Source organism: Delphinus delphis, chromosome 13, assembly GCF_949987515.2.
Source record: "Delphinus delphis chromosome 13, mDelDel1.2, whole genome shotgun sequence".
Lineage (NCBI taxonomy): Eukaryota > Metazoa > Chordata > Mammalia > Artiodactyla > Delphinidae > Delphinus > Delphinus delphis.
In genome coordinates, this window is record NC_082695.1 from 220,450 (window position 1) to 237,508 (window position 17,059).

A 17,059-nucleotide genomic window follows, 5' to 3' on the forward strand; every position below is an offset into this window, starting at 1 on the left:
TACTTGTCCCATAATAGGTACTTATTTAAACATGTATGGTTTTTCCCAAACTTTTGTGCCTTTTATTTGTTTACTTAGTATTTCAGTGGAGGCTGAACTTAAAATAAGAATTGGGTTTCAAGTGATTGTATAAGGCAAAAATTGCATAAAATCAAAAATTTTTTCCAAGTGCTGGAGTCACACTCAGCATAGCAAGATATTCTAACAATTGACAGGCATGCAGAAACTAAGACTGTTAAGAGAAGTGAGGTTTAATTATTCATATACCCTGCCCTGCCTCTACCACCCTCAAGTTCATATACCTTGTTTGGCCACTGTTCATATGCTGCTACAGTGTGTATTACATTAAAAGGAGTGAAATGACCCAGTACTGGTGAGGGTGCCATGTTCTTTAGGCTACTGATGGAAACATAAATTCACACAATCTTTCTGGGGGACAGGTAAGCAGTATGTGTCCAAAGCGAGAATATTCTAAACCTTTAACCTAGCAATTTTTTTCTTACCTTTTATAAAAGAACCCTTCATTCAAAAATGTATAAGTAACAATAGTCATCTGAGTTTCATACTCTAGTGAAGAACTAAAATTCCTAAATTCCCAATAATAGCTAATTGGTTTTTAAAAATTATGTATGACCATAAAATGGAATGTAATGTGGTCATTAAAATGTTATTATGTATTTATTGACAAATGGGGATGTATCTAATATACAGTAAGTCCCCTACATACGAACCTTCAAAGATACGAACCTATGTTCGCATATCCAATCACGTTAGTTCATGTATCTAGTGTACATTGTCACGTGCATGCATCCTCTACAAGTGGTTGTGCTTTTGTGTACTTTACAGTACTGTATAGAATACAGTAACAGTGTCTTTACTTCAAGCCCAGGATGTCCGGAAGCAAGCATAAAAGCAGCAGTGATGTAGCTTGTACTACTGTATTTTTCAAGATACTGTACTATAATATTAAAAACTTCTACTTTTTGTGTTTGTTTTTTACGTATTTGTGTGAAAAGTATTACAGTACAGTACTATATGGACAATTTTGTTAGTTGGGTACCTAGGCTAACTTTGTTGGACTTAACGAACAAATTGGACTCAGAATGGAACTCATTTGCATGTAGGGGACTTACTGTACTGTGATTTTTAAATACAATTATAAAATATCAGAGTATAACCATGTTTTTATTAAAATATATATTGTAAATATGTGTGTATGTGTGTGCATTGAAATATCCTGGAAGATTATATACCAAAACGTTATCAGTGGTCATTTCTGAGTCGTAATTTTTTTACTTGTTGCTAAATTTTCTAGTTTACATAGTAAATAGAGCTAAGTTGTCTATTTTTTTAAATAGTAAACAATTCCATCGTGAACTACTTAAATAATTTTCAAAAGCATGATTTTAATATCTTCAAAGTTGTATATAGATTTGCTCAGGCTATTGTTAGATATATAAATTCTAGCCATTTTTAAAACTCAGATAATTTTTTTTTACACTTTTTAAGCCAACTTTTCTATCTACAGCTTTTTAAAGGCACTTTTTGAAAATGTTGCTAAAGGGCCTGGGCTCTTTTTAGACTTCATCTAAATTGACCTCTAGGCAAAATTCAAAATATGAGGGAAACAAATAAGGTGCTATGATTAGAGGAACATATGTTCGATAAGGCAGTCAGGGAGGGCCTCCATGAGAAGGTGACATACAAGCTGAAATCTGAAGGAAAGGAGTCATCCACAGAGGATTGGAGAGGTGGAGGGACACAGAGCTTTGTAAGTACAACAGCAAGAACAAAAGTCCTCATTGAGATCTTGACATGTTTGTTTAAAAAAAAAGTCCTAGGCCAGTGGCTGGAACGTGGGCAGGCAAGGTGGTAAAGAGAAGCATATATGAAACCAGGCTGGAGAGTAGGCCGGATTTAGAAAACACCTTACCATCTCCAGCACGAGTTTATATTTTATTTGAAGAGCCATCAGAAGCTCTTTAAGAATCTTTCATAAGAGATTATTTTTTGAAAATTACACTGACTATTGTATAGAAAAATCTTGGGAGACCAGTTTAGGAGGCTACTGTAGCAGTTCATGTATGAAATTTGGATTACAGAAAACTGTCATTTCCTTAGCATACAGAGTTCTTTTAAGACAACAAATAAAATGAGATATTTACTTAACATGAACAGGAAATTCACAGATTAATAAATGTCACGACATAAACTCACCTGTAATTTAAGGCATAGCAAACAGATAAAATTATATTTTTCATCCATCAGCAAAGTTTCACATTGAATCTGAAATTTCTATTTTCTGATCAATTTCCATTTTTCTACATAATATTGTTCTCTGTGATATTGAGAGTATTGGTGATGCAGAATTTCTTAAAACTTAAAAAAAATACTTTTCTTAAAATTCATTTCTTAAAAAATTTTTTAAAATATCAGATAACTAATTTGTTTACCCTTTTCTTTACTACCTTTTCTCTCTCCCAGGCTTTAAAGGCAGACTTTTTGAAAGTGTTACCTCTTTCTTCCAAGTCATTCACACCCAATCTGCAAGGTTTGCTGCCTCTCTGCTTTGAAATTTCTTCCATCTCTTCAGAAGGATTTAACAGTTTCCTGTCCTGAGACGCATTGTATAATATTCAATAGAAAATTCTTTGGGGTCATTTCTCAGTAACAAAACTTGACCCAGCCTGAACTCTATGTGGGTATCTTATTTTAAGTCCCCTGAAGCACCGGTTGTTGCTTTCTAAGAAAATATAGAATTCTGATTGTTCTTGCAACAACTAATATTTACATCACTAGTACTGAATGTACCTGTTGCTCCATCTCCTTATCCTTCTGCATTTATAGTAACTTCTTGTTTTAATGTTGAAGTGTAATAATCTTTTGGGAAACTTGTAAAAATTTTATTGAAGCATAATACATAGAGAAATGTGTACAGCTTAATGAATTTCCCCAAATAGAATACACCTATTTAGTCGGCCCCTAGATCGAGAAAACGAAATGAGTACTTTCACTGATGCTACTAGAATCTTACACTCAACTCCATTCATCCCCTCCTATCAAGTGTTACTGTCATGCTTCTTTAGTTTCATGTATATTTTAAACTCCAGCTGATATTATAATTGTTGTGTTGACAATATTCATTTGTATTTCTTGCGGAGTCATCTTTTTAACAGCCATTTAAAATGTGAAAACCTTTCTTAGCTTACAGGCCCCGATATAGCCCATGGGCCTTAGTTTCCCAATACTTGACTTATATTTACCCCTTGTGTTCTTTACTGCCTGCACTGCAAGGTTTCCATCTAGGACCAGTTCATACTGTCTGAAGAACTCATCTTTAATGTTTCTTTTAGCACAGGCATGCTACACAGTTCCCTCCATTTTTGTTTATCTGAAACATCTTTATTTCTGCTTTATCTCTAAAGGACTTTTAGCTTGGTATAGACATCTAGATTGGTCGCATATTTTTTTTCCTTGTTAGCACTTTAAAGGTGTTGTTTCATTATCTTCTTCCATCGTTTCATTTAAGATGGAAACTTGCAGTCTTCCTGCTGCTGCTGTGAAAGTAGTCTCTCCCCTACTCTGTACCAGCTTCTGATAACCAGGCTTTATCTTTTGTTACAATGTGCATAGTTGTGGTGATGTCCCACTTTAGCCTGCTTGGAACTTGCTGAGCTTCCTGAACCTGAGGGCTGATATCTTGCATCTCTTTGCAAGGTTCTTCACTAACTCCTCAAATACTTCTTCTGTCATCCTCTTCTTAAAAGACTAACTAAACACATTAGAACTTTTGAGTTTGTCCTAAATGTCTATGTCTTACACTCATCTTTTTTCCCCTTCTCCCTTCTGTTTAGTATGGATAATTAGATAATCATGACAACAGAGTAATAAAAATATTATAACTGTTTCAGAGCTATCATGGTTTCCTTCCTATGTTTCACACAAAGTTTTCACAACTTGAATATGCAAACCTAAGACAATTGTGTGTCTGTAATACAAACTCCTTATAAGTTTGTTGTAAGTTTATATTATAAACTCCTAGATCAAAATGTTCAAATTGGATGTTTAGCCCTTCACACGTATTGAGATGGTCACACTATGTATCACCATTATCTCTTTGTCAAACCAATTGGAACTGAAATAATGTATTATACAAGTAATATAAAGTACATCATATGCTTTATTCTGTTTGCTTTTATACCTTAATGTGTCTGGCTGGCTATTGCTACTGAATTTCATCTTGAAAAACAGGAAGCTTTACTTTTGGTCTTCTGCTACCTCTGAAAAGTGCCACAGCTTATAAATGTTAAATACGGAAAGATATAACACAGACTTGTGTGCTGAAATTGACTGAAAGCAACTATGAACCTTGCCAGCACTGACTTGCTATGACAAAGAAAGCATACTGTATAAATGAAAATATCCACAAACTATTCACTTTGTTTTTTCAGTGGCAACAGTGTTTTGACATATCTTTTACTGTATAGCCTAGGAATTAACTGTATTTTGATTTAGTGTATTTAATACATTGTCTGTATTTTAATTAAATTAAAAATAATAGCATAGTTATTTTGTGAAATATTTTACCACAAATGAACAAGAGGACTTTTTTGGTGAGTTACATAGTTCAGAATGATGTTGCATGAAGTAAATTTTAGGGGAAATTTCTTATTTTTGATAAAAATGATTCAAGCAACATATTTGGTGAGCTACCTGCAAAGGCACTCCCTTTCCTGAGTGCCCCTCACTCACCTGATCATAGGCCTCTTCCCACTTTTTTCTCCATCATACTTCACTCTCCCCTGCTCCATTAAGGAGGTCACATTTGCTTTCGAAATAAAAGTCCTGCTTACTAGGAGAAAATAGATAATTCAAAATATTATGGTTTTCCTAGACCCTAGGGAAGAGACGCTATTACACGAAGAACAAAAACAGAAGAATGCATGCCATTTCCTACTTGGGCCAATTTTAAAACATTCCCTCAAGAACATGGAGTACAAATTCAGCCAGGCAACTTACAGCCCACCCCCTGATACTTCCTATGGAGAAGGCAGATACCTAAATTCAGATTCTGAATTTGGAGGATTGGTAAACTCCTTAGGCCAGAGTCCCATAGTTCTCCATCATTACATTCCTATATAAAAAACTGGGGGCAGGGTCTAATCAGTCCCATTCCTCCTGGGAGAAGTCTATGGCCACACCTCTGAATGTTACACACCTCTGAGATGACAAATACATTCTTGTTCACCAAAGACTGCCACAGGGTGTGAGGGAAATTATTAATACTGGCCACCACTATAGGAAAGAGGGGATTTATACAGTGGAGTTGTTCTGATAGTTTGAGGCTTTGAATGGCTCTAGAAAAGTAAATATTAGGCAACAGCTGTGTGTTTTGTTGTTACATTGAATGGAGAAGAAATATGCCAGCCTCTCACTTTGTAAAAGAACAATTATATATGCGTGAAAAAATATGCTTAAATAAGGCACTCATTCAAGTTCTAAATTACATATTTCATGTACTAAACGCAAGAGAAGTTCTTGAAAGGAGGCAATCAGATGCTTTAAAGGTAAGATAACCTTTACAATGGGAAAATAAAGTTTGGGCAGGTGTATGTGGAGATGAAAACAATCTGATTTATTTGGACAAATATGTGCTTACAGAAGAAATGTTCTTACTGAAAATGGAACAAAAGAGGTAAACAACCTTGACATTTTCCTGTGATGTACCTTATTTACATTTATTTCAGACTAAGACATCTAGTCAGATTCAAGGGTAAACATGAGTTAGCATAACCTTAAGTCCAAACTCTGTCTCAAAATTAAAACCATAATATATCTAAAGATGTTTCTATAATGTCTGTATGTTTTTAAAAAAGCATGCTACTCCTCATTGTTGATGTCAATATTGTGATAGTTGCATATTCAGAATCACACATGCTGTAGGAAAAAAATTCAGCCAATACTACATTAATTTACCATGAATCAAGATTTATTCGTAGCTTTTCTGAATTTGCTTTGAAACAAAAAAACAAAACCCAAACAAACATCCCCCTGTAAAAAATCCTCCCACACCGATTCTCTCCAGTATAACTTCTCAGAACTCTTATGACTTTGCCACGCTCATTACAATGGTAGTTTTTCCCCAGGATAATTCTGTAGGTTTGAAATACTGCAGAAAGTCACTCTATGTTAAGTTCATTTATAGGGTTGCTTTTTCTCCTTAGAAGAGTATTTAAGAATTTAATAAATATTGCATGGTACATGAAGGCATTCCCAAATCATTGTTTGTATGACTTTCCTTCATTATGAATTTTCTGATGTCCAGGAAAAAGTACACCCTTACCCATGTGTTCTGTCCTGTCCTGAGCTGACAGATGCAGAATGAGACCTAATCTCTAAAAGTTTTCTCACATTTATTGGACATGTATCCTTTCCTGATAGGAATTTACAAATGTAGATTAAGGGAATCCTACCAGATGAAGAGTCTTCTTAGTATTGTTTGATTCCATCTTCTGGTATTACAAAAAGAATGAGCAGCTATTAATGGCTTTCCCATACATTCCTTGGGTTTTTCTCCAGAATACTGAATAAAGCAGAGACCACATTTCATCACAATAAGCACATTCACATAAGGCTTCTTTCCAAGAGTTCTCTGAAGTCAGAGTAAGGCATTAGCTGCTTTTTTTTTTTTTAATCCATACATTCTTAGGTTTTCTCTACAGTGTGAATTCCCTGGTGTTCAGCAAGGAATGAGTGGTAGTTAAATGAATTTTCATATTCATAGGTGTTCTCTAGTGTGTGTGTTCTCTGATGTTTAGTAAGGTTTGAGCTCCAGCTGAAGGATTTATTGCATACCTTACATACATAGGGCTTCTCCCCAGTATGAGTTATCTGATGTAGAATGAGGGAAAAGCTCCGACTAAAGGTTTTGTCACATTCAGTACATGCATAGGGCTTTTCTCCAGTATGAATTCTCATATGTTGTACAAGGGATGCATGCCACGTGAAAACTTTACCACATTCATCACATTCATAGAGCTTTTCTCCAGCATGAATTCTCTGATGTTTAATAAGGAATGAGTGGCAACGGAAGGCTTTACTGCATTCATTACATTCATAGGGGGTTTTGGAGGTATGGACACTCTGATGCCGGGAAAGGTGTGAAGAACGGCGAAATGCCTTCCCACACTCAATGCATTCATAAGGTTTCTCTCCAGTGTGTGTAATCTGATGGCGAATGAGTTCAGAGCCACTGCTAAAGGCCTTCCCACATCTCCTACATACATACTGTTTCTTTCCTATGTGAATTCTCTGATGTCGAGTGAGGTTTGAGGCACGGCTAAAGGCCTTTCCACATTCGGTACATTCATAGGGTTTCTCCCCAGTATGTGTTCTCTGATGTTCAATGAGGAATGATAGGTAACTGAATGTTTTATTACAGTCCTTACACTCATGGGGTTTCTTTCCCGTATGTATCATCTGATGTTTTACGAGGTTTGAGATCTGGCTAAAGGTTTTCCCACATTCCTTACATACATATGGTTTCTCTCCAGTATGAGTTCTCTGATGTAACACAAGGGAAAAGCGCCGACTGAAAGTTTTTCCACATTCATGGCATCCATAGGGTCTCTCCACAGTACTAACATTCATATGTTGAGACAGGGCTTCTTGATGGGAAACTGTCACTTGCCTGATATATCCCTGATTTCCCTGCAGCATCTCAGTATCACCCTCACATTTCCAGCCTTCTTTAAAATTGGAATACTCAAGGCCTTGGCTTAGAAATCTTTCAAATGAAAGATTTGAAGATCTTATCAAATACTGGGATGAATCATCTTCGTATATGACATTTTTTGGAGAAAACTCTTTGATCTCACCATTTGACTCTGAAGCTGAAAAAACAAAGCAAATGTTTCTTATTTTCTGTGTTGAGTAAAATAAAAGCCACTCCTCCATTTTTAAATGAGAATTACATTGGAAAAAAAAATCTTAGCATTGCATTGCTTTTACAGTTATCATATATGACTCTGAAATCTGAGCAGTAGATCCAGAAATTCAGAAGACATCAAACAGAGGAGAGCTGTAGGTGAATAAGGAGAAGATTAAAAATAAGAAACTGAAGGTGAGGGAAAAACAGAACTATCAGGAAGATAAGTAATTGTAAAGGATAGGTGGTTAATCTTCCTCACCTCCAGGTAAACTTTATTTGCTGCCAGAATGACTTGAAAATGACAATTTCATAATGATGCTAATAGACTACAAGCGTTCCTCAGGTCCCACAAAGAAATGAGATTGTGTTCACTTAGTGCCTTTGGAACATCTTACAGTAACTTATTCTGAATGAATGAATAAAAAGGTTTCTCTGAATATCTTCTAGCATCCTCACTCTACCTCTAACTTCTAAACAGACATGTGAAGCTCAATTTAGGGATAACAGTGTCTTTCCATCAGATGCTTTTGACAGATAAACACAGGATTTTCTCCAGGCTAAATTTTAGTAAAGGATTTTATCATTTTGGGAGAACAGAGTTTTATAATATACAAAAGTTTAAAAAACATATCTTTATTCTTAGGAAATATGTGGAGTTAACGGCTATGATGTATACAATTTATTCCCAAATGTTTCAGGAAAAAAAAATCATATACCAAATGACAAAACAAACAGGGCAAAATATTAGCCATGGGTGAATGTGAGTAAAGGGCATATGGGTATTTTTGCACTATTCTTGCAACTTTTCTGGAAGTTTAAAATTATTTCCAACTTGGTATATAAATTCAACAAAATCCCAATCAAAATCCCAGCAAGTTATTTCACAGATCTCCAACAAACTGATTCTAAAGTTTATACAAAACAGCAAATGACCTAGAATACCTAACACAGCACTGAAGGAGAAGAACAGTCAGAGGACTGACACTTGACTTCAAGACTTCTGTAGCACTACAGTAATCAAGACAGTGCAGCCCTGGTGAAAGACTAGACAAGTAGATCAGTGGAACAGAGTACAGAGCTCAGAACAGACCTGCATAATTATGGTCAACTCATCTTTGACAAAGGAGCAAGGACATCACAAGGGAGCAAATACAGTCTTCTCAACAAATGGTACTGGAAAAACTAGATATCCACGTGCGTAAAAGTGAATCTAAATACAGATTTACACTCTTAACAAAAATTAACTCAAAATGGATCACAGACAAAAATGTAAAACACAAAACTATAAAACTCCTAGAAGTTAACAAAGGAGAGAACCTAGATGATGTTAGAGAGTGATGACTTTTTGGGATAACACCAAAGGCACAATCCATGAAAGAGATAATTGATAAGCTGGACTACATTAAAATTAAAAACCTCTGCTCTGCAAAAGCCAATGTCAAGGGCTTCCCTGGTGGCACAGTAGTTGAGAATCCGCCTGCCAATGCAGGGCACACAGGTTCAAGCCCTGGTCAGGGAAGATCCCACATGCCGTGGAGCAACTAAGCCTGTGTGCCACAACTACTGAAGCCTGAGTGCCTGGAGCCCATGCTCCGCAACAGGAGAGGCCGCTGCGGCGAGAGGCCTACATACCGCAACGAAGAGTAGCCCCTGCTCGCCACAACTAGAGAAAGCCCACGTGCAGCAACAAAGACCCAACACAACCAAAAATAAATAAAATTCATTCATTAATTAAGTTTTTTTTAAAAAAGCCAATGTCAAGAGAATGAGAAGACAGGATGAGAAGACTGAGAAAAAATAGTTGCAAAATACACATCTGACAAGTTATTACCCAAAATACACAAAGAACTGTTAAAACTCAACAATAAGAAAATGAACAATTCAATTTAAAAACAGGCAAAAGACATGAACAGAAACCTCACCAAAGAAGATTTACAGATCCAAGTAAGAATATGAAAAGACATTCAACATCATGTCATTAGGGAACTGTAAATTAAAATAAGACACCACTTCACACCTATCAAAATGGCCAAACTCCAATTCACCGACAACAACACATGCTAGTGAGGATGTGGAGCAACAGGAACTCTCATCACTGCTGGTGGGGACACAGAATGGTGCAGCCACTTTGGAAGACAGTGTGTCAGTTTCTTATAAAACTGAACATCCTCTTACCATACAATTCAGCAATCACATTCCTTGATATTTACCCAAGTGAATTAAAACTTACATCCACACAAAAACCTGAATGTGGAAGTTTATAGCAGCTTTATTTATAACTGCCAAAACTTAGAAGCAACAAGATGTCCTTCAGTAGGAGAATGGGAAAGTAAACTGTGGTACATCCAGACCATGGGCTATTACTCAGCACTAAAAAAAAAAAAAAGAGTTATCAAGCCATGAAAAGATATAAAGGAATGAGCCTCAAATGCATAATATGAAGTGAAAGAAGCCAATCTGAAAAAGGCAAATATCCTATGAATTCAACTATATGACATTCTGGAAAAGGAAAAACTATGGAAACAGTAAAAAGATCAGTGGTTACCAGGGGTTAGTGGGGAGAGGGGGATGAATAGGCAGAGCACAGAGAATTTTTAGGGCAGTAAAACTATCCTGTATCATACTAACATATGGATACATGTCATTGCACATTTGTCAAAACCCATAGAATGTACGACACTAAGAATGAAACTTAAGGTCAACTATGGACTTTGGGTGATAATGATGTGTCAAGGCAGGTTCATCAATTGTGAAAAATGTACCACTGTGGTGTGGGATGTTGACAGTGGGGAAGACTGGGCAGGGGGATATATAGGAACCCTCTGTACTTTCCATTCAATTTTGCTGTGAACCCAAAACTGCTTGAAAGAAAATAAAGTTTATTAATTTAAAAAAATCATTACAGTATTTTCAGGGAAGGTTTAGAGTATTTTAATTGCTACAGTAAAGACTGAGAGATATAAATATACAAATTCACTAGCATCCCTATAGAAAAACAATATAACTTCTTAGAAAAGAAACTGAAGAAAGTTGCTTAAGAATTAATTCAACAACAGGTGTACAGGGATTTTACAAAAAAAATTCAAAGTCTTAAGAAGCTGTGCAGATAACTCCTAAATCCTACTTTAGCTCAGCATCACCTGGGAGCTTGTTAAAATGTAAATTCTTGAGTTCCACCCCAAACCTAATAACTTAGAATTTCTGGAGTGGGGCCTGGGGATATGTATTTTAAAATGATCCAAAGGACTAAACTTTGAGAAGAACTGTGATATCTCTCTTAAGCACCAGAATATGATACTCAATTGCTACTCGACTATCCCAGAGACCCAAAACTCAGTAAGTCACAAATTGATATAATCTTTCCCTCCCCTTCAAACTTGTTCATCCTTCTTTTTTTTTTTTTAAGGAGCTAATAATACCAGCAAAAAGAGTGGTGTCAACCACAATTCCTCAATCTTCTTAATGTCTTTTATCTAGTCAATCACCAGGTCTTTCTGAGTCCACTTCCTTACGTTGTTACCGTCTGTATACCTTCTTCCATTCCCTGGACACCTCCAAGGTTCAGGTGATGATTACATCTAGCCTAGGTTATGGCAACAACTCTTAAATGGCTGTGCTGTTTCCTAGTCTCACTTCCAATAAATCTGTTTTCCAAACTGCAGCTAGAATGACCTTACTAAAATGCTCGCCTTCCTGCCTAAAATCTTTTGATGACTCCTTATTAGCCTACGGATGAACTCTAAGTTCATTAATAGGACCTATAAAACACCTGCATGATCTGACCAGTGCTTTCCCTAACCATCCTTAATTCCCACCATTTTCCTCCTTACACTTTATACTTTTGCTCAATCTAGACTGAACTTCATACTCTCATTTTATTAGTATGATCTTTATACATGCTGTAACTTTGCGGTTTTGTTTCAGTTATAAAATATGAATGGCTCCAGTCCTGTAAAGATGGAGTAAGTACACTCCAACCTGGCTCTCCCACTGAATACAAGTGAAAACCATGAACAGAATGCATAAAGCAGCTAGCTGAGAACTCTAAAAAGTAAACGGGGAACTTCCCTGGTGGCGCAGTGGTTAAGAATCTGCCTGCCAATGCAGGGACACAAGTTTGAGCCCTGGTCCGGGAAGATCCCACATGCCGCGGAGCAACTAAGCCCGTGCACCGCAACTACTGAGCCCGCGCACTGCAACTACTGAAGCCAGCGCACTCTAGGGCCCATCTGCCACAACTACTGAGCCCGGGTGCCAAAACTACTGAGCCTGCATGCCTAGAGCCCGTGCTCCGCAACAAAAGCCATTGCAATGAGAAGCCTGCGCACCACATTGAAGAGTAGCCCCCTCTCGCCACAACTAGAGAAAGCCCATGCACAGCAGTGAAGACTCAATGCAGCCAACAATAAATAAATAAAATTAAAAAATTTTAAAAATCTATTTTAAAAAAAGTAAACGGTAGCAAGCTGCTTGCAGAAGGAAGCCAGAACACAAAGTAACACTGAAATGGTGATGAGTTTCTTGGGTTTTTTTCCCCCCCTCCAGTCTCTCCAGGCCTAAACTCAAATGCAGCCTGAAAGCAGGAACTGGGCAGCAGGTGTGAGAAGAAAGAGCTCCATGAGAAGCCTCTATTTCTGTTCTTAGGAATGGGAAAGGGGAGTCCATACTGGTTAGAGAAATCTTATTGTTTGTTCATTTCTGATTCTCTTCTGCCCAAATCCAAAGCATGTTGCAACAGCTGTGGCCATACAGGCAATTAAACCTCTAAGGCAGGGTAACCTTCCTCACTCAGCAGAAAGATCAATGGTCCCAAGAGCAGAGAGGTAATACCCCCCCCTTTTTTCTTTTTCTCTCCATCCCCTCGCTGCATGGCTGCAGAGGCAGACAAACTTGCAGGAAGTGCAGAGGGGAACCTACAGGCCTGCCTTTCTATCCAGAAGGCCTGAAAGAGGGGGCCTGGGAGCCAAAAAGGCAAGGGGACATGGTGAAAAAGGGAGCGCAAGAAGATGATCCCATAAAGTTGTGTATGAAATTCTGGGCTCCTCCCTGAGCTGTGCATGCATGGATCTGACCCTAAACAGCACACCTAAAGCTGTGAGAACTGAAACAAAGGGGAACCCGCTGCCTAAGGGGAACCCAGTGCCCAACACCACTAGGAGGTGCATATGGGGACAAATAAGAGAGACCTGAGAAGGCTTTGAAAACTGGACTGTCATTGGAACCACATTCACAGAAGACAGGTTAGAACTGTGGCTTCAACTTACGCATATCGACAGCCTGCTTAAAGTTAACATCTCAACAGGATTTAAATAAGACCCAAAGTCTTCATACTTAAAAAAAAAAGTTACAAGTCAAAGTTATAGGACATAGAGAGAAACAAGAATTTCATCATCCCACAGGGGAAAGACAATCCAATTATAAAACAAATTTATGGAGTATTTATATATGGACAGTGCATTAAAATGAAATTAAGCAAAACTTAATTTTGATGTGAAAATATTTCAGTGATGTAGAAAACATCCCTATACTTTATACATGATAGTGAAGTACTGTGTAGTGAAATATCAAGGTATCTGTAAATTACATTATTCAGCAAAAAAAGGGATGAGGTGAGGCAAATACAGTAAAATGTTATCCATTATTAAACCCATAACTAAGACTGTATAGATTTATGCAAAGATAGAAAAATAGAAAAACAAAAACTAGAGAACCCAGAAACATGCGCAAAAACTGACACTTAACTTATGACAAACCAGTGAAGGAAAGGACAGACATGTCAATAAATGGTGCCTCGAGAACTGGATGTCCATGCAGAAGAGACCAAAACTGACCACTAAGTCACATGACACACAAAAATAAATCCAAAGTTGACCATGGATCTAAATGTGAATGCAAAGTGACGTTTTAAAGAGAAAATCTAGGAAAATGTCATCATGACCTCATGGTAGGGAAAGATTTCTTAAACAGATCAAAAAAATATATATATATATTGGGACTTCCCTGGCGGTCCAGTGGTTAAGACTCCGCACTTCCACTGCAGTGGGCAAGGGTCTGATTCCCTGATCAGAGAACCAAGATACCGCATGCTGCACGGCACAGCACAGCCGAAAAAAAAGAATACTAATCATAAAGGAAAAGACTGACAAATCTGACTATACTAGAATTAAGAGTCTCTGTTCATTAAAAGAGGTTTTAAGGAGAAAAGCCAGCCACAGGTAAGAGGAGGTGTTTGTAGTGAATATAATTACAATGATTTGTATCCAAAACATACAACTCCTACAAAACAAGAAAAAGATGGAGAATCCAATAGATAAATGAGCAAAAACCTTCAAGAAGCACTTCATAAATGAGGGTATCTAAATAATAAACATATGAAAAGGTGCTCAACCTCATTAGTAACTGGGGAAATGCACGTTTAAACCAGAATAAGCTACCACTGCACACTCTCCTGATGGGTGAAGAGCATGATGCCTGGCAGTACAGGGCATTTGGTAAACATGGGGAGCAGCAAGAGGAACCCCCTTACTGTGTCTGTGGAAGTGTAAGTCAGTAAAAGCACTTTGGAAAACATTCTGGCATCATCTAATGTGTGAAAGAGATACATTATCCTCTGACTCAGCAATTCCAGTCCTAGACATAAACCACAGGAACCCTGTGCCAGGAGGTACCAGGACCCAAGGACAAGAGCAACATTGCTTACAATAGCCCTAAACTGCAAACAACCCAAGAAGCCATCAATAACAGAATGGATACAAACTACTAGATGAGTATGCAAAATGCATGAATATTAAAAATAATTTTGAGAGAAGCAAATTAATATATACATTATGATCCCCTCTATATAAAGTTCATAAACATACAAACCTAAACTAGTGACTAGAAACACCAACAGTTGATAAAGCTATAAAGAAAACCAAGGAAGCTACTACCATTAAAGATTACCTTTGCAGGGGGCGAGGTGGGGGGTGGGTGACTGGGACAAGCACCCGAAGAGCTCTTAGGGACCTGGCAGTGCTGTGTCGACTGACCTGAGTGGTGGTTACATGGGTGCCTTATAATAATTTAAGCTGCACATTTACGTTTTATGCATTGTCTGGGAGCTATTTCCCTTTTCCAAAAAGGTACTGGAAGAAACACACAAAAATTCTAAGAGCTGTATTAAAGTAGTAGAATTAGAGGCAATTTTTCCATGTTTCCCCTTTACCTCACTTCCCTTGTACATAGTTTTATGGGTTTTATTACTTTCAAAACATTTAGAAAAGAACATTTTTCTTCAACTCATCCTTTCACGAGGAAGTCTCTGGGCACTTGTCCCACCTCGTGACTTCAGCTCACACAGGGCTCTTTCCACATCCTTCCTCCTGAAGGTCTCGCTCTCACAGCCAGAGCTTGGTTTTCAAGGCATCCTCTGTTCCCTCACTAGTCCTACCATTAGTTGCTTCTCCATAAACATAAGTATTCCCCTGTTATCTCGAGAGGACCACTCCCTAAAGGCCAGTATACTTCCATTAGAGGTTTGCTTCAGAATCAACTATAGAACTTATGGAAATTGTCATAAACACATATAATTTAGGCTCCAAAGACCTTCTATGTCAGAATCTTCAAGCACGGTGCATGGCCGTATTTATTTTTAAAGAGCTTCACCAGCAATTTTATTTCAACCTAAGGTGAAGAAGGCTTTCAGAGCCCTTCTCAATCAACCTCATTGCTTCTGTTTTTCTTTCTTAATATAAGATTCCCACATCCCTACTTGGAATTTTTTTCTAAGATATATTCCAATGGTTTGTTGCACCTCTTCACTTGGAAATACCATCCTCTACTCACACCATGCATATCTCAAACTAATTCACCACGTTTTGTTTTAAACTGACCCTTTTCCTGTCTTTTATATTTCTATTACTACTATCCCTATCCAAATTACCCAGGTCTATAACACCAACTGGAAATTCCTTTCTTCTCATCGTTGAACTGCGAACTTGAGGACCTCTAACAAAGTTATTTACAGACCCAATTTATCTCACTATGCCATGCCTTCTACTCTCTGAGGCATACCACCTAAGAGAAAGTCTTAACAATATTAAAACTTCAATAAATATCATTAAAATAGGGACCTCCCTGGTGATCCAGTGGTAAAGAATCCGCCTTACAATGCAGGGGACGTGAGGTTCGATCCCTGGTCAGGGAACTAAAATCCCACATGCCGCGGGGCAACTAAGCCTGCGCGCCACAGCTACTGAGCTCACGCGCCTCAACTAGAGCCCACCTGCCGCAAACTACAGAGCCCACACACTCTGGAACCCGCGCACCACAATGATGAGCCCAGGTGCTGCAACGAAAGATCCCACATGCCTCAACGAAGATCCCGCATGCCAAAATTAAGACCCAACACAGCCAAAAATAAATAAACCTTTTTAAAAAATTGTTAAAATAACACATGACTGAAAGAATAAACCCATCAATTAACCAAAGTGTAATGAATCACTTTTTCAAGAGGGTTAGAACAGCAGTATAAAGAAAAATATATATACCTTTTAATTTAGACAATGGAAACATATAAGTCAATTTTTAAAAAGAAAGGGAAGAGAAACCAAAGAGAAATAAAATTCAGAGTCCAGACAGAGCTAATAATGAAAAGAAGGGACACATCTATCTGTGAGAAAGTGAGGAAAGGATGAGAACTGAAGGCAGACAGGTAAGTGAGTGTGAGTGGTCCCCTTGCTGTGGGCAAGACTTTACAGTCCCTGTATCTCCGGTACCTTTAAAGGAAAACTTTCCATCCAGCATATAACAAAGTACTGCTTTCTCATTGACTGGGTGGGTTGTTATTTTAAAAACTTCCCCACCAGCTTCTAACTCACTCACCTGAAAACAGACCTCTGCTCGCATCTTTCCCCAGCCACGGCTCTTTCCCTTGCTCCAGTAAGGAAACCACATGTGGCTTAGAAATGTTAAGACCTGCTTGCGGAAATGAAATAAATTCACAATTAGTCCCTGAATCCTTACGAAAGAGGGGCCGTTATCAGAAATGCCAGATGTAAGTATGAAAGATTTCTAAAGATTAGGTGAAGTTCTAATTCCCCTCTTAAAAGCTAATAAAGGACTTCCCTGGCTGTCCAGTGGTTAAGACTC

The 17,059-nt window shown here is 37.8% G+C and overlaps 1 protein-coding gene across 6 annotated transcripts in view; it reads right to left on the minus strand.

Annotated features, from left to right (window-relative positions):
* Positions 1-5,624: 5,624 nt before the first annotated feature.
* The window catches only part of LOC132435779 (zinc finger protein 26), a 94,758-nt gene continuing 83,323 nt past the window's right edge, over positions 5,625-17,059 (minus strand). For 4 of the 6 annotated variants that reach the window (XM_060027806.1, XM_069541296.1, XM_060027807.1 and 1 more), the window contains 2 exons: positions 16,793-16,888; positions 5,625-7,892 (listed from right to left, as the gene is read on the minus strand). In XM_060027806.1, coding sequence (XP_059883789.1) covers positions 6,706-7,892; positions 16,793-16,888 — 1,283 coding nt within the window. In that variant the 3' untranslated portion in view covers positions 5,625-6,705. The remainder of the gene's footprint in view (positions 7,893-16,792; positions 16,889-17,059) is intronic. The other 2 variants (XM_060027808.1, XM_069541298.1) reach the window with 2 other exon arrangements.